Source organism: Populus nigra, chromosome 6 (assembly GCF_951802175.1).
Source record: "Populus nigra chromosome 6, ddPopNigr1.1, whole genome shotgun sequence".
Classification (NCBI taxonomy): Eukaryota; Viridiplantae; Streptophyta; class Magnoliopsida; order Malpighiales; family Salicaceae; genus Populus; species Populus nigra.
In genome coordinates this window covers 4,498,203-4,514,288 of record NC_084857.1, presented here as the reverse complement: position 1 = coordinate 4,514,288, position 16,086 = coordinate 4,498,203, and the positions used below count along the sequence as shown (strand labels likewise).

Sequence of the window (16,086 nt, the reverse complement as noted above, 5' to 3'; positions counted from 1 at the left end):
ACCAACCTTTATACAGGGTTAAGACGTTAAAATCTAAGTTATTAAATTTTATTATTAGAATTTCATTTATATTATTTTGTTGGGTTTTTATTAATCAGTATACTTCAAATCTAAGTTTGATTCTTATTAGGATTTTACTATTTATTTATAATTTTTGACATTATAGTTAGTTTTTTATGATTTGATTCCTTTTTTTTTTAATCCCTTTCTCGGAGCCAGGTTTTTGGTTGTTCCTACAACTAATCTACCCATTCCCAAAATTAACTTCGGCTCCCGCATCAAACCCTCAACAGTCAAGCCCATCGACTGCCCAGATCAGACGCTAGAGACCCGCAACGGCAGGATCAACCATAACAACAATCTTGCCCGATTGTCCACAAACGACAAATCCGACCCTGCTTTTAAAGAAAATATCGCTGATCTAATGCTGGAACTGTAGAAGTTACGTGACAGAAGGGTTTTGAGAAATGTTTGTGGAGGAAATATCGCTAATAGAAACTTGGTGGGCTTTAGTACCAAAGCTTGGTGTTTCTGAGAAACAACAAAGAGTTCCGCAACAGACTGGTGGGTGTTGTGCGGGACAATATATAATTTGCTTGCAATGCATTCGTGACCCCTGCTTTCTCATGGGAGAGATCAAATTATCGAGTTGAGGATGAGACTGTAACATGTTGCTCTTAACACTTGTCAATGTTCAGTCAAAATTACAAAAAAAAAAAAAGTGATTTAAGACTGGTTTATTGGTTGCAACATGAGAAACGACGAGGAAGGGAGAGAGAGAGGGGGAGAAGAGGAGGCTCCTCTATTTATCAGAAAGTGTGAAATATCATCATAACCGATGGCTTTAGCCATGTAGAGAGGGGTGGCACCTCGATTGCTCCTCGCATTAACATTGGCTCCCCTGTTGATCAACACCTCCACCGTTTCTATGTGACCGCCCTCCACTGCCAAATGCAACGGGGCATGACCTTCATTGTCCTGGCATTCTAAATCCACTCCAAATTCAACAAGCATCGACACTATGTCCGTGTGTCCCTTCACAGCTGCTGCGTGCAAGGCTGTGAAACCATATTGATCGCGATATTTCAAGCTTGCACCCCTTCTCAGTAATGATTCAAGGCTCTCTAATTCACCACGTCTTGCGGCCATTAGTGCTAGCTCTCCACATTGTAAAACCCCCACAACCTCCTCCTGCATTGTTATACATTGTTCCAGTTCAGGAGCATGAAAAATTCAACTAGATGGATACCAAAATGTGAGGGCTGAATGTTTTCACAGTAAAATCACAGTATGCTTTCTCAAACCAATGCCATGTAAGATAGGTAATTGTTTTTTGAATCCGTAACGTCACTTGCTAAAAAAAATTCGAGTTTCTGTCTTTGTTATTTTTCATGATTTTACTTCCAATATATCCAGCAGCATGCAACGAATAATAATGTTATCTCAGAATATCTCCTTTTTTTAAATAAATAAAAAATATCTACCTTTTAATTTAAGCTTCGTAGCTAATAATCAGTAATAAACAAAAGGCTAAAATTGGACGCGCAAGTTCTTTATCAACTTACATGGCCCTTGTCACGAGCAGCGTCCATTGCTGAACGGCCACGATCATCTGGAATGGTGGGGTCCGCGCCAACATCAATTAACATCTCAACCATCCTACGGTCACCATTAGCCGCTGCTCTATACAACGCTGTCCTACCATCCTTACTCTTAGCATCCTTATCAGCACCCGATGCCACCAACAATTTGGCACACTTGATATTTCCCCTACTAGAAGCCAAATGCAACGGTGTCCTTCCCTCCTTATCTCTGAAATCCAACGGCCCCGATCCTTTCAACAAATCCAAAACATCATCCACCCGATCAAGAGCCGCTGCCACGTGTAAATCACTCCATCCCTTGGATTCCCACCTGGGATCCACCTGATAAGACCCCACCCCACCAGCTGTCACACATGCGTCAATCTTCAACCCGCCTTCAAGCAGTAAATTCACCACAACCTCCGAGTTGTCCAACTCGGTCGCAACTCGGAGCAACGACTCAGCATCTCTCTGGGTCAATTCAGACAGAATTGTCTTTTGCCTCTTCAATATATTCTTGACTGAGTCGGCATCTCCACAGCTGACAGCGTGGCGTAGAAGAAAGGGTCCAACAAAGGCAACCTTGAGCTTGAAGTCCTGAGTTGAGTCGAGAGGGAGAGAGGAGAACCAGGAGGCTAGTGAGTCGGGGTGAGTTGAGCACGGCGAGTTGGAGGCAAACGGAGCCGTTTTGATTAGAAAACGGTCAGACGGAGAGCGTGGGAAAGTGGGTGGGAGTTGATTTTGAGGTCTGAGGACGATTTGGAAGGTAGCGAAAGACAGAGGAGAAATGAGTCCAGTTGGTGGATTAACAAGAAACTTATGCGGAGATGAAGTTTGGATTTTGAAAGCTACTGGGGCTGTGGCACAAAGTGACCTCAAACGTACTGTGGCTCGGCATTTGGAATACAGCAAGAAGTCTATGCGCACCTCTGTGTCTGATAATTCTACTAATCTCTCCATTGTAGGTGTACGTAATACGAAAGAGGAGTGATGTCTTCTTGGTAATGGGCGGCAGTGAGGTTTGTGGTTTCTTGTGATCAACCCGTGAATATGTGGGGTTCTTGTCTTGTGACTTGTTTGGCGCTTTGTTAAAAATACGAATTTCATTAGAAGAAGAAGAAGGAGAAGAAGGCTTATCCAGTATGATTTGTACTCATCATTAATCCAGTGTCTGTAATAGCATTAAGAGAATTGCTAAAAACATAAGATAGAAAAAAACAAGATCGCATTGAATAACTCTATGTTTGGTATAATTTTTATAAATTGATTTAAATTGTTTTTAACTTTGATTCAGAGAAAAACCCTATGTATGTTTGGTTAAAAATAACTTTCAAATTAATTTAAAAGCTGGTTACAGAATTATATCGAAATTTTACTTTGATCAAAAGTTTAAATTCTTTTACTTTAAACTTAATTATAATACACTCTGTAAAAAAATAGATTCGGGTTATTTTGACCAAAATATTTATGATTTAAAATTATTTTAATTTATTGTTGTTATAATTTATTTATAAAAATAATTTTTGAGTTACAATTTAAAATAAAAAATTATAATTAAAAAACCAAATCAGGTGAACTCTGAATTATTTAGCATGAAAGGTAAGATATACAGAGCTCATTTATCCAATATTTTAAAATCCAATCTTTCAACGGTGCCTAATAAATATTTGGAATTTTTTTCACTACAGTAGACTAGAAGTTGGTGATTAATTTGCAAATTAGTATTTATTATTATGCATGAACTGTATTTTTTGGATTTAAAGGCTTCTAATTGTTGTATAGCAAGTATTTAATTTTATTAAATTGTCAATGCATGATTAATTTACGTGCCAGGACAAAACACTCATGTGCAAAAAAAATAACCCAAAACGTTATAAGGGCACCCTGCTCCTGGAGAAAGGTCCCACTTTAGCCCCCACCTCGATTGATTAAAACCAATCTGATGATAGAATTTAGCGATTTATTTTGTTAATTATGTTGCTTACGCAAGAGGATTGGAATGCTAGAATGCTAGGGAACCCGGTTTCAACAAGAACAGGCATTTCTAGAATGGGCCTTGCTAGCTTAACAACCAGGCTAAGGCCCAAGAACGTAAAAATCAGAATTTGCCTCGTCTTTCTCATAAAATTACTCTGAAATCTGAGTAACTAGCCATCTCTGTGCTTTTATCTATTCGGCGAGACAATTCGGTAAAGTTTTTCTCAAATAGTGTTTTTACGGCTAATTAATACAATACATACCGAAACATTAATTATATATCTTGCTAGTTCGAGGGCACTAAGAAATTTGTTTTTTTTTAAAAAAAAAATAAATTGATTTAAAATTAAAGTAAATCAAAAATAATTTTGTCAGATATTGACATGTGCACATAAAGCATGTGAATTGTACATTAAAAACAATTTATTTTAAATCACCACGTGTGATTTTCAATACGAACAAAATAATTAAATTTCAAACTGTGCATATTGAATCGACAAATAATAATAAAAATTATTATTAAGAAATCAAAGTAAATTTATAATTTGAAGCTGATAAAATGTTTTTTAAAATTAAATTTAGTGTATATTTAAATTTCAATGCTCTATTAATTAAATAAAAAGATCACGCATCATAGATTTTTTAAGTTCTAACAATACAAAAATCATTATTGTCCTGAGATCTCAATTTACCTGTAATTTTATTACATGTCTTTGACACTCTTCAGTGTGTGTGTACTGAGTTGTGTAAAAAATAGCATGTTAAAATTGTGAATTGCCAACACATAAAAAACAATATTATAATCTTGCAGGAAGAAAAAAACCCGGCAAAATTAATTGCAAAATCCTACAAAAATTGCAACAATCAAGAATCTAAAAGAATAACTAAAAACCAAATATCAGAAGAAAAAAGAAATCAGCTCAATGCCTTCTTGTTAAAAGCTTAGTAATGGTTATTTTTTAAAATATTTTTTATTTTAAAATATATTAAAATAATTTTTTTATTTTTTTAAAATTATTTTTAATATTAATATATTAAAATGATATGAAAATATTTTAAAAAATATTAATTTAAAATAAAAAAAACTAAATAAATTTTAAATTATTTTAAAACATTTTGAATTGCATTGCGAAACACACAACAGGTCTCATCAAAGTCTAAAAACCCTAAATATTTAATTTTTGTTTTTTTTTTTTAAATAACGATGCCTCATTCAATGAGAATGACTCATCGTTTTTTGTCTTTTTTTAATTATGGGATCAAGAATTTCTATCCACAACTTTCTAAAACATTATTTTCACAGCTGTCATCCAAAAAGATTTTAATTTCATCTCTGCAATGTTTTATAAATCACTTTCAACTTTAAAACCTATTTTAATCCATTTTAAATAGTTTAAAAACAAAATGAAGGAATTGAAATGGAAATGGATCTTGATTTCTATATTCATTTCTTTTCTTATCATGGACGAGTTTTTTTTTATAGACGCCAGTCAACTGTACTCGTTGAAGCGACCTTTAAACATCCCTTCCCTCTTAAAATGTAGCCGACAGTGCTATAATTACCACCTTCTTTGTCTTGCTTTCTCTCTCTTCAATTTTCACCCCTCTTCTCGGGATCAAAATATAATTCAAATAAACTTAAAAACTAAAATGAAAAATCTTAAGAATGAATATTGAATTGGATCCGGATCTTTAATCCTTGAAGTTGTGAGTCTGCAAGCACGAGCAAAGCCTGATTAGAGGTCGTCGTTCCAACGAGACATGTAACTATGGATGAATCTTCAAAGCTTGTCTATTGTTCGCTTCATGCTGATTTATCTATATGCTGATGGATTGAAAGTTTAACAATATTTTGTTTTGTGAGCCCAGATAAGAACAGGGAAGCAGTTTTATGTCCATATCCGTGGCTTGAAATACAAATTGAAAACAAGGACTCCTGCAATAAGGAGAAGCAATGCCAACGAAATTGTTTACTCATGAATTCTGCCCCGTCCACTTTAATTTCTGTATAAATATGTGTTTGAAATAGCTGTTTAACCATCAAAACTTAGATATTATATTAAATAATTGTTTTAATTCAATAACTTAAATTGATAAATAATTTCTCAATATATAATTTATATTAATTTTTAACAATATGGAAGTAACATTTTTATTTTTTAAAATTGTTTTAAAAATACATTTATTTTTATCTTTTTGTATTTTTCTTTTCTATTCTTAAATACTGAAAAGGTTTGGTGAGGTCCTCCTCTGCGATCATGACGTGGGAGTATGAGTGATCATTCGAATATTAGTTTTGGGTTTGAGCAATTCGAGTCAAGGCAGTCGAAATCAATCCGAATAAGTATTCGGGTTTTGTACCCAGGATTTTTTCAGGTTCTGGATAAAACCCGAATTTGTTTGGGAATGGGATATATGCTGAAAACGTTCTCGGTAATTTCACTTCTCAAATTGAAATTACACTCATTTCCATTCTCTTATTTTCTGTTTTGTTCGTGATCGTTTATTATAGTGGCATATTTCTAATCGAATTACTTGATACTGTACCATAAAATAATTCATGAATCCGGTGTTGTATTATTTTATATACCTCTTATTAAAACAAGTAAGAGATACAGAGAGGTAACAAGAACAAAAAAACATACGAAACCCAGATGAAAATGAGGTATGTTTGCAAGAATAAGATGTGTAGGCGTTGATTCGACACACAAAAGCCTTGAAAAAGTTACAACTATACAAGAGGCTAAACTACAACCATAAACGGCAGGTGTTTTAGCACGAACTTTACTTCAGGAGGTTTTAACTCTCAACTAGTGAAACATGGCTGGCATCTAGCAGAGAAACATTTGGATAAAAAGAATTTTTTCGAAAAGATTTGTGAATTGAAAAACATGGTCTTTTGAGGCGTGGAGACTGCGAATGAGGGAAAGTTTTTTTTTTTTTTTCTTTTTTCTTGGGTCAAGTGGAGTTTGGATTGATTAAACTAATTCCAAGAGGAATTTGGATAATCCATGACAAACACTTATCTTGATTCCTTGCTATTAAGAGAGAAATTCGCGGACTGATCAGGGATTTGCACGAGATAAGCAAAAGATGGAGACGCAGGGGCTGTCTCCACAGAAACAACGAGCGGCTGTATGTTTTTTTTTTTTTTTTTTTTTTTTTTTTGATTATCGTGGGTGTCCGGGCCAGCTTGCGCGCACCTCGACTAATCCCACGGGCCCTGAAGTTAACGACCATGTAAGCCTCCAGTGGCCATCATATGAGCAGTCATAGGGTTTGAACCTGAGACCTAAGAGGGAGCAAACTCCTTAGTCTCAAGCTCTTACCACTAAGCCACCACCTAGATGGTTGAGCGGCTGTATGTTCTTTTGATTTGTCCGTGGTGCCCCTGATTCTCAAATTTTAAAAACCAACCCGAATCCGAAAAACCCGAATTAATTCCAGGTTTGTTTGAAATCTTAATTTATCTAAAACGTTAACAAGATCGTTATTTCAGGTCAAAGACTATCCTTGTTTATCTCGTTCGTAATTTGGATAAAGCTGGTTGAAATAAATAGACTCTGACGTGGGCTTTGGTTAAAGAAACGGACCTCATTGGATCCTTTCTCCTTACACAAACATCATTTCAGTTTCAATGTCCGAGCTAGCACTTCCCTTTCATTTCAAAACCTGTCAATTTATTTAATAAAGTTGTCCAAACACAAGCATGAGAGATTGGAAGTGGAGAACAGTAGTGGTGTACGCCTGGATATTAACATCAAAACAGTGAAGTGGGACATGGATCACATGCATGCATGATGCTCCGAGCAAGAAGAAGATGATAACATCATGAATCAATCCTACCATGTGAAAGGGCAAACTGCCAGCAATTAGAAAAAAAAATCTAGAACAGAAGCAAAAAAAATCATGTCAGCTTATATATAGTGGTAAGACCCACATTGATTCATTATTTTTATAATCTTAGTAAATTCTGAATCTTGAATTTGCATTGTACATGTATATCGTTTTCATCTCGGACACTTGTATTTCATGATCGTATAATTTTTAATAGGATATTTAAGAATGTAACAATAGTTATGATTTAAAGTGTTTTTTATTTGAGAATGTATTAAAATAATAATTTTTTTATTTTTTAAAAATTATTTTTGAGATCAGCATATCAAAACAATGAAAAAACAAAAAAATAAAAATTTTAAATAAAAAATAATTTTAAATTAAAAAAAACATAATTTCAATTATATTCTCAAACACAACTTAAATAAAAAGTCAAAACTCATTCCTCTGCTTAATTTATTTTCGGCCACCTGAGCTGAAGAACCTGTATTAGTGTAAATGGAATCATTATTATTTCGCGCTTCATATGGTGGAAAGGTTCGGTAGTCGTCGCTTATCACTAAATAAAACCTGAAATTTAGAGAACATATCCAAGTTCGCAGCTGACATTTGCAATTATAAATATATAAAAACGACGAGGTCCACCATGTTTTGTTTGGTAGTTAATTTGCTGGCAGCTTGCTTCCCGGGTTTCAACTTTGCTTACACAAGCAACAAAGTTTTCAAACCGGCTGGCATTTTCCTCTCTGATATTGATGAATTATATTAAAAGTGTCCAAAGTCTAACTAGGCTTCTGCAAGGGAGAATAATCAACGATGCAATCAGGATTACTGCAAATCGGAAAACTCCAGAGGGAGACTGGATGGAGTCCATTACACTCAATTAATTAAAACCCTAGAAGGCAACGATAATGCCATGTGAGCACCATGTGGTGCCATGGAAAATATACAGGGTTCAGCCCATTTCTTTTGAAATCATGGAGCAAATCATGCATGCATGAATTTATATCAAGATTGCATGGGGATGTTATATTTATTTAATGGTATCTAACATTTTCTATTCCTCTTATTATTATTATTATTATCTTGCCGACAATATTGTAGAACGGCCCATGTAGCCATGTAGGGAAGAAACTGCCTGTTCGGAAGATTAAATTAAACTACACACCACCCTTTTCATGTTCGGAAGATTAAATTAACTGTACGCAGAAGGTGGGCCGGGATGTTCTATTATCACGAGCAAAGTCTGAAGGGAAGAGTTACGTTAAAGCAATTTAAAGAGGTCTTTGGAGGGACCGAACTCTGGAAAATTACACTGCAACTGATTGAGTTGCTCATAAAAGCATTTTCATCTAAACTTCTTAATATTCTTTCCGAGAGTGCTTGCAGAGCAATTCGAAGAAAATGGTCCCATTCAAGGTGCTAATTTCGTACGTAGTAAGTGACTTCTTCTCGATGAGGCATGTTTTAGAGCTTAATAGAAATTGATTTTTATTTAAAAATATATTAAAATAATATATTTTTTATTTTTAAAAGCATGAATTAATAGCAATGTCAAACATAACTCACGTAAATCAATTGAAATAGAAGAAGAGAGAGAGAGGGAGAGAGAGAGAGAGACTTTGAAATGCTACTACTTTAATATGGTAGCATTTTGCCTAGAGATAATCTCAAGCTCGTCTTGAATAGAAACGTCAAGGAAGCAACCAAAGCTCCCACCAAACCCATTCATAAACCATCATCTCCAACTACACCCATTTACTATTATTCCTTCCATCAAATTGAAACTTATCATTATATTAATTTTTAATATTCCACTTTCTATAAATAAATAAATAAATCATCGTATAATATTTCAATAAACACTGCTAAATGTCAAGTGGTCCCATGATGACATATAGAACAATTAATTAGGAAAATGACTGCGTCTTTCAGTTTATATATTTTTTATTTTTTTATTTAGAAGTATTGTTGAGGTTGTTTTTTAAAATGTTTTTAATTTAAAAATATATTAAAAAATTATAAATTTTTTTTTAAAATAAAAATAAATCAAAATTTATTAGAATTCGGAGGAGCAAGCACAACACCAAACAAGGTTACAGTAATTAGGCACTAGAGCTTGTAGCCTAGCAGCAGAGGCAATGTTTTCTTGTCTTTGTCACCTAGGTTCGAGCCCTAGCATGCACGCCTGTCACCCTCGCAGTGTCTTACATGCTTACTGGGCTTGCAGGGTGTTCAGTGGATCCGGAGATTAGTTGTGGTGCGCGTAAGCTGGCCCGGACACCCCGGGTTAAAAAAAATAAAAAAAAAATTACAGTCATTAGTAAGAAGCAAGTCTTTGCGGGACCTGAAGGGCTCCAAAATTAACAGCAAGTCCTTTTCACATTTTACAGCAGTAAAAAACAAGTCCAATACCAGAAATTTTAAAGAGGGAGAGAGAGAAGCAGCGGCACGCGTTTTCAAAATCAAAAGCGGCTTCAATGGGTCTAAGAACGCACGCGAGAGAGAGGATAGTTTTTGAATGTTTTATTTCTTATTTCTTCATTTGTCTTTACATTTAATCAATACAGCTCGTGTCGGTGCTTTTCTCATGGAGATCAAGAACTGGAAATTCAATCGGCTTGGAGTTGTAATCCTGTTTTTGCTATATCAAAACTTGATTCTCTGCTCTTCGCTTAATGAAGAAGGTAAGTAAGTGGTTTTATGCCTGTGTTGTCCTCGGCTAGTTTCTGGAGGAAGTATTGGAACAAGTGAGATAAACAGCGGTTGTGTTTGTTTGTTTGGATGATGGTGATGCAGGTATGGCGTTGTTGAGGTTGAGAGAGAGGATTGTGAGTGATCCATACGGTGCGTTGAACAGCTGGAAAATGGATTTTGGAGAGATTGATCATTGTTCCTGGTTTGGTGTTGAGTGCTCTCATGATGGCAAAGTTGTCGTTTTGTAAGTTTTTTTAGTGCTTCAGACTTTTCTTTTATGTTCTGGTTGGTTTCTGAGAAAATTTAGGAAAATCAAGGAATTCGGAAGCATTTGGAACTCAAGACTTACTAATTTAGTTTTTTTTTTTCAGACTTCAAGGTTACTTAAAATTTTGGATGTTAAAATTTGTAAATTGTCAACTTTGCTATGTAATTAATCGAGTAAATCAGTGATGAGGAACATGCATCAATATTTCTGAAGTCAATCTCAATCTGTTGTGGTGGTTGTTTAGCAGTTTCAACGGGTGGTGTAATGATTTATATCTGTTCAAGTTGAGAAGTTGTGTATTGATTTATTTCGTTTGAAGTGGATTATTGCAATCTTTTTGAAAACTTTGTTAGAAAATCAAGGGATTCTCTTTATTTTCTTTGGGCTGCTGCTAAATATCATGTTTGATGTGTTTTAAGAAGACGTAGAGGTTCGAAGAATTACAAGGACCAATGACCGGTTAACATAAATAGCGTCTTACTTGAAATTTAGCATTTCTGATCCATTTCAAAATATGATCAGTTTTCTGTTTTATTCTTGTTCGACAGTCAAGAAGAAAATATAACTGTTTGCTGTTGCATTTACATGCAAATGTTCTCTTGGAGCGGTTCTTTTATTAGTTCTCTATTAAGGGAGAGGAGCTTTGATTGCATGTGGTCATACGCTCTGTAAGATTATTTTTAAGTTTTTGTTCTAAAGACGTGTTTGTCATATAACATGCAGGAACTTGAAGGATCTTTGTCTTGAAGGAATGCTGGCACCTGAAATCACAAACCTTGTCCACATAAAGTCTATGTGAGTATTCATTAGGTGACTGATATTTAGAGCCCTGCTGTTTTATGTTATAAATTTTCACCGTTCTCATTGTCTTAATGTTTAATTGCAGTATTTTACGCAACAACTCATTTACGGGGATCATTCCTGAAGGGATTGGAGAGCTGAAAGAGTTGGAAGTGCTAGATTTTGGGTACAATAACTTCAGTGGACCACTTCCACTTGATCTTGGCAGTAATCTTTCCCTGGCAATCCTGTGAGTGTCAAACAATTTTTGTGATCACCAAGGTTAACTTCTGCTTCTAACAGCATATTAACTTATTTTCTATCTATTTTTAGTCTGCTGGACAACAACGAACAACTCAGCAGCTTATCGCCTGAAATTCAACATTTGGATATGCTTTCTGAATTTCAAGTGGATAAGAACCAATTATCTAATGCAGTTAAAGGTTCATCCTGTAACAAAAGATCTATCACATGGTATGTCACTGTCATCAACTTGATGATATTCTCTAGTGGGATATTGCTCTGGTTGTCTGGGGTAAATCCCAGGATATCGGTCCTAACGAGGTTCATGAATGGGCTTCCTCTTTAGACCATGGGATGAAATTTCTTCAGTGTCAATGACATTGAAGGGACCTTCGTTTGTCATACCTTTGACTTTTTCTTGAATTTATTTTGTGTTTCTTAATGTTCTTTGTACATAATATTATGTCTGCTCCATGATCTTATTGTATAATACCTTTTTTTTCTTCCAATGTTTGGCAGGAATGCTGCCCATACAGAAAATGCAGTTCACAGACGACAGATGCAAAACAACCATAAACTCTTGCCTTCGACACCACCATCTCCAAAACCTGCAACACCAACTGTAACTTCTCCTCCTCCTCCTACAATGACTTCCCCTGCACCAACTCCAAGTGAGCCATTTGGAACTTCCTCTGCTCCAGATGGTTCTGCTTCACCTTCCATTTCAGCACCAGCTCCTTCTAACTCAAGTGTTCCCGGAGTAGTATTTGAATCTTCCCGATCAAAAAAAAATCAGGGTCCAATCATAGCTGGAGCTGTAGGGGGCACCTCAGTTATTCTCGTTTCAATCATCAGTATATACATTTGTAAAATCAATAAGGTTTCTGTCAATCCTTGGGCCACAGGATTGAGTGGACAGCTTCAGAAAGCATTTGTAACTGGTATGTCTTTCTTCTTGGTAAAATAATTAAGAGGTATTTATTAGGACTTCATTTCCAAATTGAAAACAATTAATTTCTTGTCAGTTCATCTATTCAGTCAATATATTATATGAAAACCTGAACCGGATAATCTGGATAATGATGTCGGATTGGACTTAGTTTACTTAATTTGTTGAATTCTTTGATGCTTTGTGATAATTACTGTCGATATTTTTGTAATTGTTATCATAGATGTTGCACCCTGGACCACCTGCATGTGCAAGAGAAAGCGGGTCCACATCCTTTTGTGTCTCTGTTTCCTTTCCCCATCCCCTTTAGCGTTGCATGCTCCATTGTTCATGTTTTGACCTTGTCTTTGTAGAAACATAATTCAGATTTTCATTTCAGGTGTGCCAAAGCTTAAGAGATCTGAGCTTGAAGCAGGTTGTGAAGATTTTAGTAATGTAATTGGTTCTTCACCAATTGGCACACTATACAAAGGGACTTTGTCTAGTGGAGTTGAAATAGCCGTGCTAGCTGTGGCCTCTGTCGCAGTAACTTCTGCCAAGGATTGGTCAAGGACCCTACAAGTTCAGTTTAGGCAGAAGGTAATTACGAGTAACCACCGTTTAACTATGTGTCTGTATGGAAATTATCGATGTGACTGTGAATTTTTTTTTATAAGAAATAACTTTTGTTTTTTTAAATATTTTTAATTAAAAAATATATTAAAATAATATTTTTTATTTTTAAAAATTAATTTTTAAAATTAACAGATTAAAATAGCTAAAAATATTAAATAAAATATTAATTTATAATAAAAAATAAAATAAAATAAATTTATTTAAAAAAACATTTTAAAAACACAAATATAAACAGTACTTATGCTTTAAAAACTAGAAGCTATAATTTATATAATTTTAAAACTAGAAGCTATAATTAATAGCTTTTCAAAATTCACGGCCACAACTCGCCCAAATGAACCCTATGCTTATGCCGTGGTCTGGCATTTCCTAATTCTATTCACATTTTATGCTTCAGATCGAGAAATTATCAAAAGTGAACCACAAGAATTTTGTTAACCTTCTCGGGTACTGCGAGGAGGAGGAGCCTTTCACAAGAATGATGGTATTCGAATATGCTCCAAATGGGACACTCTTCGAGCATTTACACGGTGAGTGAGAAAACATTTGTGTTCGGCATCTTTATGGCAGACCGCATACCAAAAATAAAGATCAGTTGGCTGCTTTCCATTTGTTGTTGAGATTCGTTAATTTAAAAAACACAGTTAATCGTTCTAAATCAATGTGCAGAGTGAATACAAAAAAATCATGAAGAATATCTTAAAACAAAAGATGATTGCAACTTTTGCCTGGTTAATCTTCCTGTTAAAACTATCGTACTTTCAGTTTGACCCATTCTGATTAGTATGAATAATGTATTGATTTTCTTTAGTTTTGTTGTATCTTCCATGATCCTGAATCGAATCTTATGCAAATTATGCAATAGCCCCCTATCTTGAGAAGATAGAGAGCAATGAAAATGATTGTTGATTAAACAGAGTGCAACTTTAGGGATTTCTTTTTCTCTTTCATGGTTTTCAACACTTGGTGAATAAGAGATTGAGTTTGCTGCACTGTTAGGTTTTGGAAGATTTAGGCACTTAGGATCGAGTTGGCCACTGGGTCAGGCATTTGAAAAATATAATCTATATTGAGTTCTGCCCCTAGAAAAAGAAAAGCTCTCTCTCTCTCTCTCTATTTCCTTTGTGTTTAGTTTTGTTGTATATTGTACATCTCATTATTAAAGTTTCATCCTGCAGTTAAAGAATCGGAGCACTTGGATTGGGGAATGCGGCTGAGAATCGCAATGGGCATGGCTTACTGCCTTGAGCATATGCACCAGCTGAATCCACCAATAGCTCACAACAACCTGAGCTCTTCAGACATCTCTCTAACTGAGGACTACGCATCCAAAATCGCAGATTTCACTTTCTCAAACAACATAATTGCAACTGAGATGGAACTATCTAGCAAGAAGCTCCCAGATCTGCCGTTGGCTTGCCTGGAAAATAATGTTTATAATTTTGGTGTCTTGTTATTTGAAATGGTTACTGGTAGGCTTCCATATTCAGTGGACAATGTCTCACTCGAAGACTGGGCATCAGACTATTTGAGAGGGTACCAGCCCCTTAAGGAAATGATAGATCCAACTCTGGACTCCTTCGACGAGGAGAAGCTGGAGAGAATTGGTGAAGTAATAAAATCTTGTGTGCATCGGGATCCAAAACGAAGACCGGCAATGAGAGACGTAACTGCAAGATTAAGAGAGATAACTGCACTGACACCAGATGCAGCAATCCCAAAACTTTCTCCTCTTTGGTGGGCAGAGCTTGAAATTTTGTCCACGGAAGCTAGCTAAAATACGAGCAGGCTGTAAGTATGAGCTCCAATTTTTTCGTTGTTTTTAGTAATTGAGGCACAAAACCAGTTGCCTGTAGGCTTGTCGCCCTTGTACCTACCATGGGCTAGGGAGACTGGTTGCTTGTATATAACGGAGTGGCCATCTCTCGCTGTCTCTGTTTGTCCTTTCTTTTTTTCCTGTCTTGGTTCCATTTCTTTCTTTTTGTGGTTGGAAATTGGCTGGGTAAAGCTCAGCATGGTGGCTTTCGGTCTTCCTAGTGGATTCTGGTTACTTTTCCAAAAAGGGGTGGAAAGATTTCTTGTTTTTCTGGGCTGGATACAAGATGGAAGGACTGAAATTTCATCCATGTAACCAAGGGCAAAAAAGGTTATTTGTCTAATTTCAACAGTGCTCTGTAGAAGAAAAGGAGGTTGATGAAAGTCTATGAGACCTGCGTGTTTGGCATTGTGGTTGCGGGTGCTTTTCAAATAACTTTTCGTGCCAAAATGCATGCTAATGATGTTTTTTTATTTTTTAAAAATCATTTTTTACATCAGCACATCAAAACGATCCAAATCGTACAAACTATATTAAATTTTAGCAAAAAAAAAAAAAAAATTTCAAATTTTTTGGGAACGTTGCCGCAGCCGCGTTCCCAAACGGTACCTATGGAACAACGACAGCGACCACAACCAGAATATATTTTCATGTTCAGCTTTCCCAAAATGCATTAAAAAAATAAAAATAATGAAAAAAAAAAAAGGAACTAGATAGAGGAGAATGTACCTGTCACTCTAGAATTACAAATATATTATTAATCTATATGGATCGCACGGTCTACAGCACAACCACAAACAGCAGGCCTAAGTCCACAGTCCTTTGAACATAATTTATAGAATGGTAAAATTAATCTTAATTTTACACTAATAATTTTTTGTATCGATTTCAATCTTAAATTTTCAAAAGAAAATTAATCAACACGTTTATAGTTCAACCATATTTTCATCCAAATTATACACCTTTTCTATAAGCAATCACATTATTTTACGAACAAACATAACATTTTTAAGCGATTCTAATAAGAATTTTCAATTGAGAAATTAAGATAATTTGAAAGTAAATTGATACAAAAAGTAGTTCAACTATATTTGAGGTTTACTCTTTTATAGAAGGAACATCGAACTTGTTAAAAATGGACAGGCCGGTGAATCCTCAAGAATCATCGTGTTCGAACAAGAAGTCTAGGGTTTGAACAAGAAGTCTAGGATTCGAACCATAGTTGCATTCTGTTTTTTAAGCAAATAAAGGTGAAAAAAAGATAGATCCCCATGCTCTTCAGACACGAGGACGACATTGCATAAATCTCTCTCACGGAACA

The 16,086-nt window shown here is 35.2% G+C and overlaps 2 protein-coding genes across 2 annotated transcripts; one reads left to right on the top strand and one right to left on the bottom strand.

The window, feature by feature from the left end:
* Positions 1-656: 656 nt before the first annotated feature.
* Positions 657-2,699, bottom strand: LOC133695865 (protein VAPYRIN-like). Its single transcript, XM_062117832.1, has 2 exons — positions 1,566-2,699; positions 657-1,191 (listed from the first exon to the last, which is right to left on the bottom strand). Exons 1-2 carry the CDS (start codon positions 2,688-2,690, stop codon positions 727-729), a joined length of 1,590 nt encoding a protein of 529 aa, XP_061973816.1. The 5' UTR covers positions 2,691-2,699; the 3' UTR covers positions 657-726.
* A 7,135-nt stretch (positions 2,700-9,834) lies between these two features.
* LOC133697484 (inactive receptor-like serine/threonine-protein kinase At2g40270) lies at positions 9,835-15,148 on the top strand. The gene is made up of 9 exons (XM_062120071.1): positions 9,835-10,084; positions 10,197-10,338; positions 11,086-11,157; positions 11,249-11,392; positions 11,476-11,616; positions 11,905-12,326; positions 12,714-12,913; positions 13,347-13,479; positions 14,128-15,148. Exons 1-9 carry the CDS (start codon positions 9,919-9,921, stop codon positions 14,724-14,726), a joined length of 2,019 nt encoding a protein of 672 aa, XP_061976055.1. The 5' UTR covers positions 9,835-9,918; the 3' UTR covers positions 14,727-15,148.
* Positions 15,149-16,086: the final 938 nt, after the last annotated feature.

Coding starts and splice junctions, on each gene's coding strand:
- LOC133695865 (XM_062117832.1), bottom strand. CDS start 2,690: ATGAAATTCGTATTTTTAACAAAGCGCCAAACAAGTCACAAGACAAGA. Junction 1,192..1,565: donor CTGCTCGTGACAAGGGCCAT/GTAAGTTGATAA, acceptor ATAACAATGCAG/GAGGAGGTTGTGGGGGTTTT.
- LOC133697484 (XM_062120071.1), top strand. CDS start 9,919: ATGTTTTATTTCTTATTTCTTCATTTGTCTTTACATTTAATCAATACA. Junction 11,617..11,904: donor AACAAAAGATCTATCACATG/GTATGTCACTGT, acceptor AATGTTTGGCAG/GAATGCTGCCCATACAGAAA. Junction 12,327..12,713: donor TCAGAAAGCATTTGTAACTG/GTATGTCTTTCT, acceptor TTTTCATTTCAG/GTGTGCCAAAGCTTAAGAGA.